This window comes from Pelodiscus sinensis, chromosome 4 (genome assembly GCF_049634645.1).
Source record: "Pelodiscus sinensis isolate JC-2024 chromosome 4, ASM4963464v1, whole genome shotgun sequence".
Classification (NCBI taxonomy): domain Eukaryota; kingdom Metazoa; phylum Chordata; order Testudines; family Trionychidae; genus Pelodiscus; species Pelodiscus sinensis.
The window spans coordinates 102587799-102609199 of NC_134714.1; the positions used below are offsets into that span (position 1 = coordinate 102587799).

Sequence of the window (21401 nt, forward strand, 5' to 3'; positions counted from 1 at the left end):
TATTTTTTGAACTTAAAAGTTGACAGACAACCTTTATTACCAATAATATGTAATGTACTTTACAATGTTCCTGACATATATTTCAGCTTCCTGGATTTTTTTTCATCTGGCCTTCAGATAGGAAAGGCAGAGTGATTTAACACCTGTTTAGATTTGTCATCCATGTGACGAAATGAAAAGTATGCCGTTTGCAATAAACTTTGCATAAAATAGTTAATTTGCATTTAATTTTAATGGTTCAAAGAATGTCAGGCAAAATGGCCGGCCCTCACGCATGTTCACTTCATCAAATCTGGCCCTCTTTGAAAAAAGTTTGGACACCCCTGATGTAAGGCGATTCCGTGTGCCCAAAGCTCAGATAATCTCCTAGCTTATGTAATCATTACCAAGAAGAATACCTTTGCAGACAAATGAAACAAGGAACAAGATGCCTGAGGCTCAAACGGGAGACCTGTTAACTGAGATACAATCAGATTCAGGGCTCACTACAAAAGAGTAGCCAAAGTTTGTGGAAAAAGTCTCCTAAGGTCCTTCGAGAACCTACCTGTGAGGTCATAGGAGAATACAGATTGGCCCTGAAACGGAGGATGAAAGAAATTGTGGCTAAGTGGACCTTGAGCAATGCAAGAGCCAGTCATGAGTGTTTCAGGTGAAGGAGGTAGCTCAATGCCATCAGAAGAGGGGATTCAACAAGGTTAATTCCCTTTTGTGTTGCCCAAATCAAGAACTGGGTCCATTTTGCCATGTAAGAAAACTGCATGGAGGGCTTCTTCCTCTCTAAAAGGATTCACCGCACCTCCAATGAGCACACATGCTCTTGCAGGTTTAACCATGGAGTGTCTACCCTGTTTTATGGAGAGACCAAAGGTTCAGATGCAGCAGTAGTCCCTGGTCCTATGAGAGAAGATCTTGGTGGGCTGGCAGGGGTCATGGCTTCTTCTCCAGAAGGCTGACAAGCATGCTGAACCTGTGCAGAATCCTGCTTGATCTTCTGCAGTAGGTTGCTGATCAGAGCAAAGGGTGGGAAGATCCTCTATGAGACCTCCCACCCCACCAAAGGAGGAGAAAAATGTCTGGCAGTGAGCCTTCCTCTAGCCCCAGTCAGGAACAGAACTAAGGGCATTTTGCATGCTGCTTGTTAGTGAATAAATTGACTTTGGGAGATCCCTATTCTTGGAAGAGCCTGGAAACCATGTTGGGGGCGGGAGGGAGCCCACACATAGTAAATGAGAACTGCCTGCTCAGGTGATTTGTGATGGTGTTTTCAGCCCCTGGGAGATAGCAGGCTTCAAGGGAGATGGCATATTTGATGCAGAATTCCCATAGCTCTAGAGCTTCCTGACAGAGGGCTGTAGAGCGGGCCCCTCCCTGCCTGTGTTATCCATGAGGACAGGTGTGAGCAACAGGTGTGGGAAAAAACACTTTGCATGCCTTCCAAACTGCCTTCAGCTCCTTGACATTTATAAGCAGACCCAGATCTGTGGGACTCCATGTTCTCTGCATCTGCCATGTGCCGATGTGGGCTCCTCAGCCCGAGTCGGAGGCATCAGCTACAACTCCAGGGAGTTCTGCAGCTGCTGAAATGGAACTCTTGCCAAGATGTTGTCCAATACCGTCCACCGCTGCAGGGTCTGGAGGACATGGACGTAGGGGGTATTACCACTCTGTCGAGGGGGTGTCTGGCTGGTGAGTAAACCGACACCAACCCCAGTTGCAGAGGGCACATTCTGAGTCTGGAGAGGCACATGACAAAGGTGCACGTGTCCATGTGTGCTCATGCAAACTCTTGTTGTGGTCTACAGAGCAGCTGACAGTTGGCTAATGAGGTTTGCGAGCAACTCTAATCTGTCTGCTATCGAGTTGTGCACCGCTCTGATGGCTTCGATCCTCTGAACTGGAACTAATATAGATTTTTCCTCCATTACCAGGAGGCCCAATTGCTGACACATGTCCAGCAGGAGATCAACATCTTGATGGACTTTGCTCTCAGAGAGGCCTTTGACCAGCCAGTCATTGAGGTAGGGGTATACCTGGACCCCCTTGTGTCTCAGGTAAGCTGCCACCACTGACATACATTTGGTGAAGACCCTGGGGGATGTAGCAAGCCCAAATGGGTAATAATATGCACCTACTGTGAACCTCAGGAAACACCGGTGTCTCTCAAAGATCATGATGTAAAAGTATGTGTCTTTGAGGTCGAGGGCGGCATACCAATACCCCAAATCCAGATTGGGGATGATCGAAGTTAGGGAGACCATGTGAAACTTGAGGCTGTGTAGATGGTGGTTCAGGTCTTACAGTTTGAGAATGGGGCATAGCGCCCCTCTCCCTTCCCCACGCCAGCCTTTGGGATTTTTTAAAAAAAGGGGGGGAATAAAAGGCCCAGTTTCTGTATAAGAGTGGAACCTCTTGCACTGCTCCCATGTGGAACAATTCTCCCACTTTCTGTGAGAGAAGTGTCTCATGAGAAGGGTCCCTGAGGAGGGATGGGGAAGGTGAATGGGAAAAGGGGCGGGGGGAAAGAAGAGGAGAGTTGGAGGATAAAGCCATGCTTTATTGTGGCCAGGACCCACTACTCCAAGGTAATGGTCCTCGTGGCTGAAAACTAGGGGTAGAGGCAAGACAAAAACAGAAGGGGAGGATCTGCCTTGAGAGGTCCCTTGGGCACATCCTCAAAAGGGGTGCTTGCTTGGGAGCTTGGGGTGGATAGAGGAGGGTTGGATAGCCGACTGAATTTGCTTGCTCTGCTTCCTCTTGTACAGCTTAGACCCCTCTTGGGTTGGGTCTTGCAAAGCATAAACTCCATAAGATTGAGAGGGAGAGGTTTAAACTTTTTAGACACTTGCCCCTGGCCATGGCCTTGTGGCCCCTTGCAGTGCCTGGGTGGGTGGTTCAGGTCTCAGTGCCGATGCCTGTGCCAGTGGGAGGGAAGGTAGTTCTGAGAGGACTCCTGCAGATCCAACATTTGCCGAAGCCAAGAACCAGGATCGGGTACTCTGGCCCCTGCAGTTCTGGGAGCTTTCAGAAGAGGGTGACCTTAGGGATTGAGAGGAGCACCCATGGCTGAGTCAGAGACTGAAAGTTGCCTCTGGGCCTGAGCCGTGACAGAGGTGACCAGCGACACAGGGATCTCTGGCACCAGGAGGAAGAGCAGGTCCTGAGAACCTTCTTTCACGTCCCAGGAACACCAGTGCCATGCAATAGTCCCTGTACAGGGAGCAGTGTCACCTTCGCCAGGACCTGTCTCATGAATGACTCCCCCAGCAAGGTGAGCGACTGGCTCCACTAGGCCTGGTTTGCTGGGCAGCCCATACCTCTGATGGTCTGTGCAGCACCTTGGGTGAAGCTATGGCTCTTGAGCCTGACCTTTGTCTCTACACAACAGGGTGCCAGGCTATAGGACTCTCTCCTGAGCAAACTCACTGGAGAGCAGGAGCGTCAGGTGGCCAGTGACCGTGTCACCAGAGAAGGCTTCCTCTGTGCTGGGGCCCCGGTGCCGAGAGTAGGACTGGTGAGGTAATAATGTCCTGCTCTACCTGGAATGTCTCTACCTGGAAAGGCTCAGAGCCTTGCAGGGCCTTCTCCGGTGCTTTGTTCTGGTTCGATGCCAACTTGGCCCTTGTCTTTAGTGGTACAGGGAACTTGTCTTTTTCCAACTTCTTGCCCTACTTCGTTGGGACCACTGAAGACTCTCAGTGCAAAGATTTTGTCAGTGCTGGGAGGTGTAGTGTTCTGCACCAAGGCGCTGGTGCTCAGTGCCAAGTCAGACCTTTGGTCTTCCAGAGCCAAAGCCGACTCCATCAGCAGTTTCTTTAATCCAATGACTCTTCTTCCTAGGGTGGAAGGACCTACAAATTCAGCACTTCTCACTGATAAGACCCTCACACAAGCAGCGGAGGCAGTTTTTGTGAGGGTCACTAAGAGGCACTTAGTACAGAGTTTAAATCCAGGAGTCTGGGGCAAGTCCCAATGGAGTCTAACATCTATTGATGATTTAAACCTATTTGCACTTGAAAAACGGGAAATACTGAAGACCACCACAGCTTATGCTGGGACACAGTTCTAAGCACAGTCACTAGCAGCAAGAAGGAACTGGAGAGGAAGGAGCCCAGGAGCTCCCTATATAGTGCGGCATGTGCATGCCACTCCAGGGGGCACTGAGACCCAGTTGTGTATGGATACCATTGAGGGAAAAAATATTCTGGCACCAATTCAAGTGGCGAGCACACACACCTATGATAAATGGACATGAGCAATCACTCAAAGAAGAATCTATTTTCCTTTCAAACTGAAGCAAATTCTGCCCTCGTATATCTGCATACAACTTCCACTGAGGTCAAAGCTATGTACAACTCCCACTAACATTAATAAAGTTTAAGCTTGCAACCTGATGGCAGAAAGGAATGCCTTAATTTGGATCACTCAAAACATTATGGTGACTATAGGTCCAATCTTGTGATTAAGAGATTTTTTTTCACACGCGTAACTCTCAGTTTGAATTCAATGCGACAACTCACTCACAAAGATAAGTGTCTGCAGAAGTGGACCCTAATTATTTCATTTTAAAAACTGTTAAGCAGCTTCCAATTAATCTACAAAGAGAGGGGAAAATCAAGTTTAGCTAAAATGTCGCTACCCTTTAGAGAAAGCTGCATCACTTCCATTAACCTAAAACTGAGTCTGAAAAGGTTTGTTTTAGCTGTACTTATATTGACAAATATTCTAAATACAAATACTGACAATCATAACTAGTATCTCTATCTTGTTTCATCTACCCACAGCCGACTAAAAACACAGAAGTAGTACTAGCTGCCAAGACAGGAAATGGAAAATTTGCTCATTCTATATTCAATTTTGAACCAAGTTTGTTTATACATACTGGTAATGAGAATGGCTAACTTCTGATAGGGAACTGTCAACGGGAGTTGCACAGAATGGAAGAAAGAGAAACATTTGGTTCCCGGGGCTTAAAGTCATTCTCAAAATTAATATTTATCCATTTAAAATTCTCATGCCAAGAAGCCAGCCAAAGGCCATACTAGCCTCCCTATAAAACTTCAAGCACATGCCAGCAGACAGTGAGAAACTTCTATTTTTCTGGCCAGGATATATTTGTAAATGGATCAGTGTATTGACACAATAACAGTTATCACGCTTGTGATTCTATATACTGTTTCTTAAAGAAACTTGTGCCTGTCTCATAAGGAAATATGCTACCTTGGCTTGATTAGAAATTAGGTCACATGTGAATACAGTTATTTCAAGCAATGCAAGTAATTCAATAGGACAAAGTTACTGGTTTCTCAGTTTTGTTATTTTAAGTCACAAGCAGTTGTACTTTGATTTTCCTGATCTTCAGGAGGTTCTAGAACTTTCACAAATTCTACGTTCACATGGATTTCGATTCCCAGCAGAAGTGCAACTTTGAAGAGGATGAGCTGAAGCTGCTGAATGCCTGTGAAGAGCGATAATACATGTGTCATTTTAGACTATGCAATAGCATTTGTTATTAAAATTAATAGTATGGCAATATTTGGGGGCCCCATTTTGTTCTAGACACAGCACAGATGCAGAACATGTTTTCAGTATTATTATCAGAGTACCTAGATACCAGCCACGTCCTTTTGAGCTAAAACATTTTCACCCATGGTCATTAACTGCATGTTTTTCATTTTCTGGGGGGCCTTGAGACCCCAAGGCTTGATTTGCAGAAGTGTTGAGCATTCACAACTGAAGACAGTGGGAGCCGTGCTTTGAAGATACTGAGCATGAAAAAAAAATGCTACTACTCTGAAAAAATTCAGGTTCTCAGCATGTTAAAGTAGATATCCAAAATTAGTGGATATTGTTTACCTTAATCTCTATTACTTCAGTTCCCCATTTGTAAAAATGGGGCCAAGAATCTGAAAACAGGCACCTAGACAATGAGGCGCACACATAATTCATGACCACCTGTGAAACAATAGCGTAGCCAGAAGGGCCCACCCTGACACTGGTTGGGTGGACAATAATAGGAGATGGTATTAAGTCCCAGCACCAGGGTCCCACTCCCCAGCTGGAATGACAGATGCAGTGGGATCAGTCCTGGCCCTGCTTCCCAGAAGCAGGACCAGATGGAGTGGGGTTAGCCTCTGCGTTCCATTCCTATAGCTCAGAGCAGGCTAGCAGATCAGGGCAAAAACATGGACAGACAAAGAACCATGAGGCCTGCATAGGTGGGCTATGGCCCACTTAGGCCCTCCCATGGCTATGCCACTGCTGTGAAAAGTTTGGTTTGAATGACTTGCCCTGCATCATGCTGCAGCAGGGGCAGAAATATAATTGTATTTCCTTGGGCAGCAGTCCAGTGCCAGAACCAAGAGACCATCCCTTCTCTTCCTGCAATCCCTTGCCCCATTCACTGCACACTGCCCAACTTCTGCAAGTGAAGCAGCAGCTCTGCAGACAGCACCCTTCTTCACCACATAGGTAGTGTTAGTATTAAGGCTGCCTAACTTTACTGAGTGCTTCATTCTGCAACTTTAATGTTCTTTTATCGTCGTTTAGATCAGGCCTGGGCAAAATACAGCTCGCGGGCCAGATCCAGCCTGCCAAGCCACTGGATCTGGCCTTTGGAGGCAGTGGGGAGCCCCAGGCAGGCTGTCCAGCTTGTCCCGCAGCCACGTGAGCTGTGCAGAAACATGGCTGCAGGGCTCAGTTTCTATTTTGAAACTGGAGGGGAAGGGAGTTTTAGGAGCTGCCCCACCCCCAGCATAGTCCCATTGGCCAGTTTCTGGTAGAAACCAGCTAATGGGAGCTGCTTGTTGGAGTAACAGGGTGCTAAGAAGAATCACACCCCTTTTCCTGGGCTGAGTTATTCATGAAGCTCATAGCCAAACAAGCTGTCTGGCTGGGAAACATTTTAAGCTTTGCAGGCAGGCAGGCAAGTTTGGGAGCTGGCAAGCAAGTCTCTTGGCCACAGCCTGCTTCTGGCACCCAGCCCTTCCCTGTCCCAACTCTCTGCCCCACCCTCCCACTCAACATACCCAAACCCTCTGTCCCCCTCTTACACCTATACCTGCTCCCTGATCTGGCACCCCAAACTCCTACCCCAGATCACAATCCCTTCCTACCTTAGGTCACCTCCCAAACCTCTGCACTCCAGTCCCCCACCCTAGGTTACAACCACATGCTTCATCCCTACTCCCTCCCAGGCTCCAGTCTCCCTCCTGCACCCCAAGCTCCCTTCTGCACCCAACCTCCATCCCAGACCCCACATCTCCTCCATTAGTATCATGGAACAGTGCAGCCCTTGACCTCTTTTCCAAATCTTGGAGTGGTTCCCGTCTAAAATTATTGCCCACCCCTGGTTTAGATCCAACATACAGTCCTCTGACACATGGGCTAGTAGAGTAAATGACAACAATAGTAAATTGCCATCCTCTGTGTGAGCTAGCAGTGAAGGGGATGAGACACAGGTTTTCACAGATCTTTGCAGAAACCAGAGGAATGTTTGGTTCTACTCCAATCTCTGGAGGGGATAGTACTCTATTCCAAGCTCCAGTGGGCACAGATTTTTCTCCCCATTCCCCAAAGCATGACCCTTTTGCCTTTTCTCCCAAACTTTGCCCTACTCCAGGTGTCTCTCATCCCAACTCTGGCTCCTCATGCCAGTCCCATGCTTCTCTCCTAGCCAGTCCCAGCCCCCAGTCCACAAGATTCTCATCCCAATTTTAGTCCAGCCATTCCTACACTCCCCATTTTTGCTCCCCTCCCCCAAGTTTGGCCCCTGCTCTCTCTGCATTTGTTTCAGGCAGCTCTCTCCTCCACAATGCTTGAGTGCCAGAAAGGAGAGAGGCTCTCATATCTAGTAAATACATACAGAGGGTTTGCCTACTGCAATTTTTCAAAGTTCTTATACTTTGGCCAAATTTTCATTGGGAAAGCAAATATTCCTGACACAATAGCCACTTTCCTGCCAAATTTCAAGTCTCTGCTCCAAACTATGGAGACACTAGAGCTTCTAAAAGAAAAGCGTGCCAGAGTCATTATCCTTAGCCTCATTCAAGGCAATAGCTGAACCATTTTATCTAACATTTTCCAAATAAAATTCATCCTGATGCAGAGACTTGACATGAAAAATTTCAGCCCATGAGCTAAAATCTGACAAAGTTATAATTAACTGAAAATTGGGTTTTAAAATGGGAAGTATCAAGCACTCTTAAGACGCAGCAGTAAGTTCCACCTATGCAAGTTGGAAGCACATTCAGAGTTCCACAAATCTTTTGATTTGTGTTTTTTCTTCTCTTCCTTACTATTTTATTATTATACTTAAGAAATTATCACACAAGCATACAGAGAGGTGGTGGTAACATCTTTTTAAACCATACAAGCAAATCATGAATGGTCTGCCTAGTTGTTCAGGAAGCTTATCAGTATAAAAGTATGTCCTGCATCTCTTATGTTTGGACATTATGGGTACGTCTAGACCACAGGGTTTTGTCGACAGAAGTTTTGTTGACAGATACTGTCGACAAAACTTCTGTCGACATAGAGCGTCTAGACACATTCAGTTCTGTCGACAAAGCAAGCTGCTTTGTCGACAAAACCCTGTAGTCTAGACGCAACCCTACAGGCAATAACACCTTCTGTTGACAGAACTGTCGACAGGTGTTATGCCTCGTAAAATGAGGTTTACCAGCGTCGACAAAACTACTGAGTTCTGTCGACGTTATGTTGACAGAACTCATCGGTAGTGTAGACGCAGGTATAGTTTTGTCGACAAAAGTCCACTTTTGTCGACAAAACTCAGTAGTCTAGACACACTCTATGGGGGAAACCCGGTCCCATAGGAGTCAGAGACAAAATTCTTCCTGACTTCAATGGGGCCAGGATTTCAACCTTCACATACAAGGACATTTGTTTACCAACCCTGCTATCTAATTCATATCAGTCAAATATATCTCTAAATTACTTCTCATTTTACCATGATTGTGATAAATGCACAATCAAATGAAAACAGATTGATGTGATTGTGTGGCTTTCTCCTCCATCCTACTTTTCTTTTTCAGACAAACCAGAGACCCCCCCACAAAGATGATCAAAACTCACTTCCATGTTTTTAATATATTTGGTTTTCTGCTGTTAGCACTATTTTCTCTAGAAGATCTACTCTCAATAATGCCTGCAAACACTCCCACAATCAGGATCAAGAGGGTTGTTTTTGTTCAGCTTCGGTTAAAAACCCTTTTGGGTAGGCACCATCCTTTTTTCGGTATTTTGTGAAGCATGCAGGATAATTAAAGTGCTACTGTATATATAAAGCAGCAGTATCATTCATACAAATGTAAAATGTTTAATTGTTATAATACACTTTTAAAGGCACCCTACAATGAAGCCTGTTTAACTGATCGTGGATAGCAATTTAAAAAATACAAAACATCGACACAAGGTTTCTCTTAATGCTTTGATGAAGAGCACAGTTTATCACTCAAATATGATTAAGAAATTTTAGCAAATCATAACTGCTTGACTTCAGGGATTTCTCTCAGTGTGTGTATTCAGGAATTGGCAATGGTATTTTGGTAAAGAAACATTACCTAGACAGCCCAGAAAATAGGTCTAAATATATTTGAAGCATGACTTCATAGCATAGCAAGACTTGAACAAAATTGTACATGAGTCACTGGTACTTACTGATATGGTCAATAGATCCTCCACAGAATTTTCCGTAAAATTTTTTTGCTCCCAAGCCCCGGAGGTCGTGAATTGTGAAAGGCCAAAGATGCAGCACATTGTTTCTTGAAAAAGTGTCCCGCTTCTCCACAACTACAACCTTGGCTCCAAGAAAGGCAAGTTCTATGGCAGTCCGCAAACCACATGGACCACCTCCAACAATCAAACACTGAGGGAGAAAAGAAGAAGTTTGTTCATGCAAATGGAAGTCAATATAAAATTGTCAAATCACCCCATGCGTGTAAACTGTCAACTGAAGTAATGCTACCATTTCAAGAGATGATCTAGAATTCCGAAAACAGTAGAGTATACTCTGACAAAATGAAGCAGTCACATTACAAAATTTTACTTAAGGGAGGTGGTCAACCATCTTTAAAACTCACCAAATGTCTCATACACAAAGTAAATACTCACTGAAGAGCTGATGAAATAAATGATAAAAATTAGTCAATGCTTTCAGATCTAAAGCATACAAGAGTTATTTCAAAACTATTTGCAGCAGACAACAGCAGTGATCCCTCTATGATTTTCCATCCGTGAGCTGAGCGAGTTTGGTCTTGTGCGTCAATACTGAGGTAATGTGTGCTTGTTCGGATGTGTACTACGGACCCAAGTTATTAACAAATATAAGTTATTATGAAGAAAGAAAATTTAAAAAGGGATAATTAACAAGGTGCATGACTTTAAATGTTTATTTAATATGAAGTCAAATTAAAATTAATACTGCAACATTTCTTAATAGCCAACTTCCTGTTTATAGCACTCTCCCAGATCCTCCCTCAGCTGGGTTGGCTCTCCTTTCAGGGAATTATGTTAATTGGCATTTCGGATTAACATTTCTAATCAAGACAAAACTCACTCCGCTCATGGATGTAGAATCTTAGAGGGAACACTGGTCCCATACAACATCTTTATGAGCAAATTAGGGAAATATCCAGGGCAGGGGTCTCCAACCTTTTTAAGCACAAGATCACTTTTTGAATTTGAGTGCAATCCAAGATCTACCTCAATCCCAAACACCCTGGCCCCACCTCCTTTGTGCCCCTTATCTGAAGTCCTGCCCCTGCTCACTCCATCCTCCCTCACTTTCACCAGGCAGAGGCAGCGGGTTGGGGTGTAGGCTCTGGTCTTGCATTAAGGGATTTGGAGTGAGGAGGGACTCTGAGATGACCTTGGGGCAGGCAGCTAGGGTGCAGGAAGGGTTCTAGGTGCAGGCTCTGGGAGGGGGTTTGGATGCAGGGGTGCTTGGAGCGAGGGCAGGGGCTTGGGGTGCAAGAGGAGGGTTCATGACTGGGTTAAGGTTTCGGGGTGTGGGCTCCAGCTGGACACTGCTCACTTCAGTGTGGTGGTGCATGCTCCCCCTGACCTGGCTCTGCACTGCTCCCAAAAGTGGCCAGCAAACTCCATCCCAAGCCCTGTTGTGACCAACCACCCCGCTTTGTGGAGATAGGATACAGAGTGGTAGAGGGGGCACCTTGACATCAGCACCCTCCTCTCTCTTCCCTGAACAGCAAGAAGGAAGCTCCTGAGGGGACAGCTCTAAGGCAAAGGGCAGGAGCTGCACAGCAGTGGAGGGAGGGGCAGCTGAAGTGCTGCACGTGATAATAGCCTCTTGGCCAAACCAGTCAGGATCACCTGTCAGAGGCGCCAAGATCTACCAGTCGATCCCGATCTACTGGTTGGTCTAGGGTTTAGACAGAGAAGACTCAGAGGGGCCCTGATAACCATCTTCAAATACATTAAAACTGCTATAAAGGGGATGAGGATCAGTTGTTCTCCACATAAACTGAAGGTAGGACAAGTAATGTGCCCAATTTGCAGCAAGGAAGACTTGATGACCTCGCAATATCCCTCGAGCCCTACAGTTCTAAGATATCTGAACATTTAAAGCAACAGGCTTATTGAAAAAAAATGTTCAAAGAGATGCTAGATTAAATATAACTTAAATGAACTACACGGTGTTTTACTTTTGAGGTATAGCTAGAACAGCCATCCAAGAATTAGTTTAATAAGCAGCGATTAATATCCTAACATTTTAAGAGTATTAGATTGACTCATATAGATACCTGGCTCAACCTTCAAATGATAAATCATTGCTCCATGCCGCTCAGTGCAATCCCTGCCCCCTCCCAAGCTGTTCCTTCACCTCCTGCCCCCACATCCCTGTGCCCCAGTACACTCACCAGTAGGGCAGTAATGCTAGAACTCGCAGTCCCTTGGGAGTAGTGCTGGGATGAGGAGAGGTGGGGGAGGGGACAGAATCTCTTCCCTGCCCAGCCCTGCCTCTAGGGCTGAGGCAGGCAGAACCCAGGACTGCCCAGGGTTGGCTCCAGCCTGCAGGGCGCAGCGCAGCCCAGGCCCTGGCTCTGCGGAGCAGGCCCAGCTCTGCCCCTCCCAAAGCAGGAAGCTTGTAGTGCAGAGGGGGAGGAAGGGTGTTAACCCTTTAGCTCCCGGGAGCTGCACACCTAGACTGGAGCCCCAGGGACACGCACTCAGGCCTCTCCCGCCCCTCCCCAGAAGCTCCAGCCCTCAGAGCAGTCTCCCTCCACCATATGGCTACAATGACTGGGCTGCATGGCTGCCACAGTTCATGAACTTGTGCTGTGGTAAGACAGCCTTAGCAAGGACAGCCTCACTGTGGCTGAGCAGGAAAGGGAATGGAGAGTGCTGCTGCCGAGGCGGTGGGTGGCCACGCAGGCCCACACCGTACAACAGGTGAGACTTGGAAATGAAGAATAAATGGTTTCAGAACAGATTTTTTTTAAAAAGGCACATTAATGCACTATTGCATGGCTCTGATTAAACCATTCTTTGTCTAATTAGACCAAGATTAGACCAGTCTTTACATTAAGCTAGTGTAGGAATATCTGGGAATTGTTTTTCATCAGTGGACTCTCAACAATGTAAGTTGCATCTTTTCCTGTAGCCTAACCAGTGTTCTGAACACCCTGGATCAGATCTTCAGCTGATGTAAATCAGCGTAGCTCAAGGTTGGTCTAATCATGACTTTATTCAATTTACAGTACTCAAAAAAGGGCCTTTGCTATTTTTTAATAGGATCTTAAAATTGGACACTTATGCCCGCAGTTATCTTATCTATACGCGGAATTGTGGCCTGCAGCAAAAAGTTTCTAAAAGCCAAAAAATTGTGATTTCTGGACAATTGCATGAGTATCAGATGCTTACATTTTCTGGCTTAGTTACCAGAAATTATTAGGTTAGGAATAGCCCTTGATTTAAAAAAAAAAAAAAAAAAAAAAAAAAAATCACCTCAATTTTTAGAGAAGCCAATCAGTTTAGGTAACAAATGTAGCCTGCTGACCGCCATGGTGTCCATGTCCTAATTCAGAGAGTTCTGGCTATGAGAAAGATGTAATTCTATGATGTAAATACAACTCCATTATCTCACAATCCAAACATGCTTCTTTGGTTCCCTCACACATAGCCAGACAGTGATTACAGTTTCAAAAGCAAGGGCTAAAGCTAACCATGTAAGTCTGGTTCTAATTCCATTTTGTTTTCATAACAGTAGGCTTATTTATTTATTTTGGTCTGCCCATTTGTTTTACATCACAGATTAAAAATTTGGCAGAGGCTTATGTAAATTATAAACCAATAATAAGAAGAGCTAAAATTATCTCTTGAAGGTAAAAATATTCTAAAGTGTCAATTAATAGTGGCATTTCCACTGAACAGGTAATACAGATCTTTAAAAAAAAAGTTAGAGATTAAAATTTCATACCATATAGCTAACCAGTTCCATGAGCCATTTCCTAGCTTGCTTACTCTTAAAATATATTTTTAGCTTGTACTTTCAGAGTAGCATGCCACATTATATGCTAAATACTAAGAAAACATCAATGGATCTAATTATATAAAGGAAGAAAATCCAGCACAGATGTTACCAGGATCAGAGAGTGGGATTATTGGCACAGGCTGGGTCAATTCCTCTCTGCACATACAGGCAATCCCCGGGTTACATGGATCCGACTTACATCGGATCCCTACTTACAAACGGGGTGAGGCAACCCCGCACTAGCTGCTTCCCCCCAGCAGACCAGGGAGACGTGGAGCGGCTTTTCTCAGCAGACACCTCAGCTTGAGAATAAATGACTGAGGGAAGTGAGGTGTGGGAGAATAAAACTGAGCTCTGGAGAAATGTTTGGCTAGAGTTTCCCCTACAACATGTACCAGTTCCAACTTACATACAAAGTCAACTTAAGAACAAACCTACAGTCCCTATCTTGTACGTAACCCGGGGACTGCCTGTACTTGTTCTGATTAACCTGGAACTCAGAGATCTGACAAGTGAATGCATTTACAGCTACACAGTTTTCCAGTAATGATGAGCAAGCAGCTAGCAGCACTTTGCAAATACACACCATACATGGTTTGATTAACATTTTTCTCATGGACATGAATTATTATTCATAAATACATGCAATTTTAAAAAAATAGTCTGAGATTTAGTCATAATGGTTCTCGTCAACTAATAAAATTCCACACACTGACATTTCCCAGTGGCGCTGTAGGATACAATGTATTCAAATTTCAGAGAGAGAGAGAGAGAGAGAGTCAGTCTCTCAATTCCCCTTCCCCCATCAACAATTATCTTCCAAATTACTTGGGGCACTGTGAAAAACAATTGTATTTTAACCACCATCCTAGGTTACCATATATAAACAGAGATATCTACATGTCAGTTATTTGCTCTTTGGTTTATTAGAAAAGCTTTCTTGGGGATGTATAACTCATTCCTCCTAACAAATTGTCACCCATTTTGGAAACTTCAGGAGCCAAGAACAGCAAGAATCTATTAAAAAGAAAATTTTCATAGTGTTCAGGCGTCTACCTTTACTAAGTAGTGAAAGACACAACAAATGGAAAAAAACAAGCTTTCTGTTTATCTTCAAAACCAGTTCTTCAAACATTCTAGCAAGACCCATGAAACCCATAGCTCTATATTTTTTCCTACTAATAAGCCATGGCTCATTATTCTCCATAATCAGAATGCAATGAATTTATTGTAGCTTTCATGCAATCAGGTGAGGCCATTTCTTCCATGGTGAGTAACTACTGCTGTAGTAAGGATGTGAAGGAGTCAGCTTACCGGGTAGCACTATCAACTACTCGATCACTCCCTGCATTTCTCCCCTCCCCCGCCCTGCCCCGCACTCTTAAAGGGACAGAGGAGCTGGCATGCAAATATGCTGGCTCATTCTCTGGTCCCCCACTGGATCTCAGGACAACCCTCACACTACCACTCTGCATTTTTAAAAGGACACAGCAGCAGCCGGCCCCCCAGACCTGGCCTGTCCACTTGTCTGTCTCAGCACAAGCCAGCTGCTGCTGCTGAGTCCCTCTTAAAAATGAAGAGTGGCAGCGTGAGGGCTGTCCTGAGACCCGGTGGGGGACCTGATGCCAGCTCCTCTCTGTCCCTTTAAGAGTGTAGAATGGCAGGAGTTGTGCTCAGACGCAGCCTGAGCCAGAAATGAGCATTTTAAGCGCCCTTCCTAACAACTAGTCTAGTTGTTGATAGAAACTCCATCGACTACTCTACTAGGAAATTAATCGATACTTAATACCTTAAGCTGTACAACCAAGTCTTGTGAAACTGAACTTTGAGTTCTAGCAACTAGAATTGTGGAAATAAAGGGAGTCTTGATATGCAGACACTACTCATGGCTGAAAGGCTTCATTCTGTTCTCGTTCAAGCCAATGGAAAAACTCCCTTTACTCTGATGAGCCAGGATCACGTCACTCCTCAAAAACCCTCTACAATCTGAGGGACACCAGTAAATAATGACTTTGGATAAGAATTACAGAACCATAGAACTGGAAGGTACCTTAAGAAGCAGTCCCCTGCACTCATGGCAGGGCAAGACTAAGTATTATCTAGACCAGAGGGAGCAAGCTAAAACCTGTGTGGACCACATCCAGCCATTGGGCTGTTCAGTACAACCCCCAAGCTCCCCCCAGAGATCAGGGTCAGGACAGCCTTACTAGGAGAAGCCAGCCCAACTCCTGGGAAGTGCAGACAACACTGGTGGTTGGTTCCCAGGCCCTTGCCCTTCTGCCCCCCCTCCCATAGCCTCAACTTCCCCAGTGCCTGGGCAGCACAGCTGCAGTGCCACCAGCCCCTGTGCTCCAGGTGGAGCTTTCATGGGGTAGGGAGCCAGATGGAGTTTGACTGAGGCAGGGAATTCCAAGGGTGGGAGAGCGAGGCGTTAAGCCATTCTTGGCTGTTTGGGAAGCCATGGCCTCCCTCAGCCTTCCCTACAGGTCCTTCATACAATATTGTTGCCCTCAGACTAAACAGTTTACTCACCCCTGAACTAGACCATCCCTGACAGCTGTTTGTCTAACCTGCTCTTCATCTCCAATAATGCAGATTCCACAACTAGGGTTGCTAGATGGTTTCAGAAAAATACCAGGGGGGGGGGAAAGGGGGGGGGATCTGAAGAGCTGAGCAAAAAAACCCCAAAACATAAAACAGCGTGAGCATGGCCCCTTTAAGAAATGCGTGCTGAGTCTTTTTGACCCTAACAGGCAGCCGGTGGCCACCCGCCAGCTTGCCTTCCTTCACGGGGCCGGACAGCTCCCCTGCGGAACCTGGTAAGCGCTAGGGTTACCAGGCTGCCTCTGTATTGAGCCAGACAGCCTGGGATTTTCACATTTTCAATGTCCGGTATTTTCTGAATTTTTTTTTTACCCGACAGGAGGCAAAAAAACCAAACTGTCCGGTTCAATACCAGATACCTGGCAACCCTATCCACAACCACCTCAGACAATTTATTGCAGTGGGTAAAGTTTTTCTTAATGTCCAACCTAGACCCCACTTGCTGCAATTTAAGCCCATTGCTCTTGCCCTATCCTCAGAGCTTAAGAACAACTTTTCTTCCTTCTCCTTTTAACAACCTTTATGTACTTGAAAATTGTTATGGCCCCATTCAATCTTCTCTTCTACAGACTAAACAAACCCATTTTCCTTCCATTCTTCCCTCACAGCTCATGTTTTCTAAACCTTCAATCATTTTTGTTGCTTTTCTCTGGACTTTCTCCAATTTCTCCACATCCTTCCTGAAATGTGCTGCCCAGAACTGGACACGATACTCCAGCTGAGGCCTAATCAGTGTGGAGTAGATCAGAAGAATGACTTCTTGTGTCTTCCTTAGAACACTCCTGATAATACACCCAAGAATGGTTGTGCTTTCTTTGCCACAATCTGACACTGTTAACTCATATTTAGCTTATGATCCTGTTGAGCTACAGAGTGCCCATATTTCTCTTGCAAGTGAAGGAAGTGCATGTATTTGGTTAAGAGAGCAGGTGGCTGCCTGGAGGGCTACAGAGTAGGGGTAAGATAATGGCTACACTTCTGTGAAGTCCACAACAAAGAATGATTGCTGCATCCTTTTTCTCCACTAGCTAAGGCAATAAACTTTTATTACTTCTGGAGTGCTGTATAGGTGCATGGCATTTCATAATAATTTAGATAAAAACAGATCTTCTCTAAAGAATTTACAGTCTCAGTCTGAGCCTTCAAACACTCACACACATAATTTCTCTCACTTAAATAATATAATTAATTGAATTTCAGCAGACTACCATGTGAGTATTACTAGAATTATGTCCAAAACTAAAATGAGAACAAAACAGAGGACCAAAATACAGGGAGGAAAAATTAACAAGGAAGATAATAATATAGTTTTTCTGTCATTTTGAAAGCTAAGGTACAGGTCTTGAAAATGACAAGATTAATTTGTTACTAAAACTATACTATTTTAAAAGTGTTATTTTTAGCTATAGAAAGCTATAATTAAGACTTTGGGCTTCATTCTTTATTAAAGTAATTACTACTTATATGCAGAACCTTTCATCCACAGAGCTAAATGCACTTTAAATATTAGATAAGCATTGCACAGATGGGAAAACTGAAGTACTGTGAGGCTATATGACTCGATCAAAACCCGAGCCTGTGACATTGCCAGGAATAGAATTCCGAGCTCCAGAGTCTCATTTGTCAGCTTTAGCTACCAGGTCACATTGCTCCGCACACCACATCCTCAGGAAAAAGTGACAAGTTGAAATTACAAGATTTTTATGAACACTGTAAATACTGATTAAGTAGACACAAATTTTAAATTCAGTGGCTAATATAGCTTCCTACTAAGAGGGGTCATTACTATAATGGGAACGACAGCCATCAAATCACATATTTGTTGGCATCTGTACAGTCAAGGTTGCTAAAGTGATTGATTTACAACCAACAGTCTATCTATAATCAGATTTGCTGAAGTAATCACTAAAGGCACCATTACTTTTCATCATTTAATTTGCATTACTTTCAGTTACTTATATCTTGCCATTTTTGTCCTGATTACTGATCACCAGAATGGGGTCATTCGTGCAGCACAGCAGGTCTTTCGTTGTGAGATCACATACTTGTGACACAAAATTATCAATAAGAAGCGGATTTACTCCATAAATTTACTCTTTAATTTAAAGTAATTTAAACATTCCTAGTTATATACGTTTTGCTGAAATACTCTTTCGTAAACAGGTAAGCTGCACTATGCTCTTATATCCGTCATCCAGCTAATTTTTCTCATAAAATTTAACCATGCTATGTAACAGTTATTTTATATTTTAAACGTTAGTAAAATCATCTTCTACATCTTAGGTGTTTTACATATTAATTGAGCAAATATGGGGTTTCTCTAGTAGCTGCAGAGTGTACAGGTTGGATCACCCTGGTCCGACACCCTCAAGGCCTGACTTATCCCAAACAAGGGGATTTACTGGACTAGGAGAGGCCTCCTGTCACTGACCTCTCAGCCCACCCCCTTCGCCACTGCCAGCTGCTTCTGGCCCACGCCTGGGCCCACTACCCCATGCTAAGGCTCTGGCACTAGTCTTCCTACTGCCAGCCTACCCGGAGCTCCCCACTGCACTGATTCCAACATTTCCATGGAATCCTCCCATCCGCACTCCCAGCCATGTCACCAAACCTCCCTGTCTACATGCTCTGTGGCCCAGCAACATCAGTGGTCCTGCTGGTCCATGGATGTTGCTGGACCAGAGAATCTTGGTTTACCACTTGTTTCTGAGGTATAAACCTGTTTCCATACAAATCTAACCACTGACAGTTATAAGCACAACCAAGCCTTTTCCTTACTATAAATTCTGATAAGAAGCAGCTGTATCCTGAAGTTAGTGGCAGAGGCAGAGGCAGCAGCATGGGAGGGGGTGGGGGATGGGTACAAAAGGAGGCTGCAGCCTCTGTCCACAGCCAGCCCAGGCCACCGTCGATAGAGGCTGCTTCATGGCAGCATCTCCCTTCCCCCTCAGCAGCCTCTGTTTATGGGGAGCTTGAAACCCACAGATAGGGGGCATTCTCTCTATATATACTATATTATATATATTTTCTATCTTATTCTCTACACCATTTTTAATTATTCCTAACTTTTCTGACTGCCACTGCACACTGAGTAGATGTTTTCAGAGAACTATCCACAACAACTCCAAGATCTCTCTGTTGAATAGGTGTAGCTAAATTAGTCCCTATCATATTTTATATATCATTGGGATTATTTCTTCCAATGTGCATTACTTTACATTTATCAACATTAAAATTCATTTGCCCAATTTGTTGCCCAATCACTTAGTTGGGCAACAAATTGGTTTGTTTGTTTGCAACAAAGTGATTTGTTGCAACAATCACTTTTTAAAGCTCTTCACAGTCTGCTTTGGTCTTAACTATCTTGAGCAGTTTAGTATCATATGCAAATTTTGCCACCTCACTGTTTACCGCTTTCTCCAGATCATTTATATGACCTGAGTAACACTGGCTATAAGTCATCAACGATAAAAGGCAAATGAACGAGCCAACTTTGCTGGTTTAGGACTTCTAAGCTCTTGGAAATAGGTGACAAAGGCACAGCAACTCATACTGGCTTTTGAAAAGGCATGTGCCAAGGATTTAAAGTTTACAAATTTGGCCTTATTCCAAATGTGGCATTCCTTCAGCTGTTGTATTCCAACAAATCTGCAAATCCTTCAGCTGTTATATTCACAGCTGAACTCTTGAGCTACTTGCCAGTGGAATCCACCCAGGAATCTATAAAGTGCTTATGGGAAAATAATTTGTTAACTATAATTTGTCATGCAGGTGGGGGAGTGGCACTATATGTGAAAGAAAATTTAGAATCAAATGAAGTAAAAATCTTAAATGAATCAACACGTTCCATAGAATCGCTATGGAGAGTAATTCCCAGCTCTAATAAGAATATAACAGTAGGGATCTATTATCTACCACCTGACCAGGACAGTAATAGTGACTATGAAATGCTAAGGGAGATTACAGAGGCTATCAAAATAAAGAACTCAATAATAGTGGGGGATTTCAACTATCCCCATATTGACTGGGTACATGTCACCTCAGGACGAGATGCAGAGATGAAATTTCTTGATACCTTAAACCAGTGTTTCCCAATTTTATTTGGCCAAGGAACCCTTTTCAGCTTTTCAGAATTTCAAGGAACCCCTAGGTTTGTCAAGCAAAAAAAAAAGGGGGGTGGGGAGGGGCAGTGGGAGGAGAGAGGGACCCACCATTTCATGAAAATCACATCCCTTCCCCAAGACCCCCCCCCCACCTCCCTTCCGAAAGGACTCATCTGCTCTGTTACCCTCCTCTCCATCACTTGGTATCCCCAGCCCTTATACCTGTCTCAACCTAGTGAGAGTGAGGTGTGGGGTGGGAATGAGGGATTTGGGTGTGGGAAGGGGTGAGAAGTACAAGCTCTGGGAGGGAATTTGGATGCAGGAGAAGGGGCTGTTGACTCAGGGAGGGGGCTCTAGGCTGGGGAGTGTTGGGTTCAGGTGGAAGATTGGGGTGCTGAGCAAGCCAGGGCTTGTGGATGTGAGGGTGCAGGAGTTTGGGCTGGATATGTGAGGGACTCGGGGCAAGAAGGTTGTGAGTATGCTGGGCTCAGGAGACAGATTTGTGATGTGTGGATGGTGGAGGAATGTTGTGGCAGAAGACTGAGGAAGTGGGGATGCAGGAGTTTGGGGATGTAAGAGGCTCAGGACGGGGGTTCCAGTGAATGATAGGCTCAGATTTGGGGTCAGGTGGTGCAGGAGTGTTATGATGTTGCAGTGAAATAGGGGTTTGGTCCCAGTTGTGGTCTTGTTGGCCAGGCTTCATTTTTAAATAAAATATGTCAAACTCAAAAGGTTTTAGCATTGTCTTTATATATGAGAGGAGTGAGGAACCTGTTTTGAGTCAAAGGTCACTGACCCACAGAAAAGTCAGTTGGGGCCACACAAGTGAGATGCAAAAAACAAAATAAAAACCCTCCAAAAAACCCCAAGCCTCACTAATGTGGTCCCAGATGTGCTGGTGGGAGTAGGAGACAGAGTGCTAGTGGGTGCTGGGGCTGGGGAGAGGGTGCTGCTGGGTGGAAGGATGCTGGCTCAGGTGGCGGGGTGCTGGGGCAAGGTGCTGGGGCAGGCAGGTGGCGGGGTGCTGGGGTCAGGGACATGGTCCTGCTGGGCACTAGGGTGACTGGCAGGGTGCTGGGACAAAGAACAGGGTGCTGCTGGGTGCTAGTGTGGATGGCAGGGTTCTGGGGCCAGGGCCAGGGTGGTGCTGAGTCTTGCGGTGTGAGGCAAGGTGCTGGGGCCAG

At 44.9% G+C, this 21401-nt stretch overlaps 1 protein-coding gene across 19 annotated transcripts in view; it reads right to left on the reverse strand.

Moving 5' to 3' along the window:
- MICAL2 (microtubule associated monooxygenase, calponin and LIM domain containing 2) overlaps positions 1-21401 on the reverse strand; it is a 243117-nt gene that overhangs the window by 143589 nt on the left and 78127 nt on the right. For all 19 annotated transcript variants that reach the window (XR_012903606.1, XR_012903607.1, XM_075927882.1 and 16 more), the window contains exons 3-4: positions 9676-9883; positions 5339-5455 (exon numbers count right to left, since the gene is read on the reverse strand). Coding sequence is in view for 17 of the 19 variants with exons in the window: in XM_075927882.1 (XP_075783997.1) it covers positions 5339-5455; positions 9676-9883 (325 nt within the window). In the remaining 2 variants the exon portion in view is untranslated. The remainder of the gene's footprint in view (positions 1-5338; positions 5456-9675; positions 9884-21401) is intronic.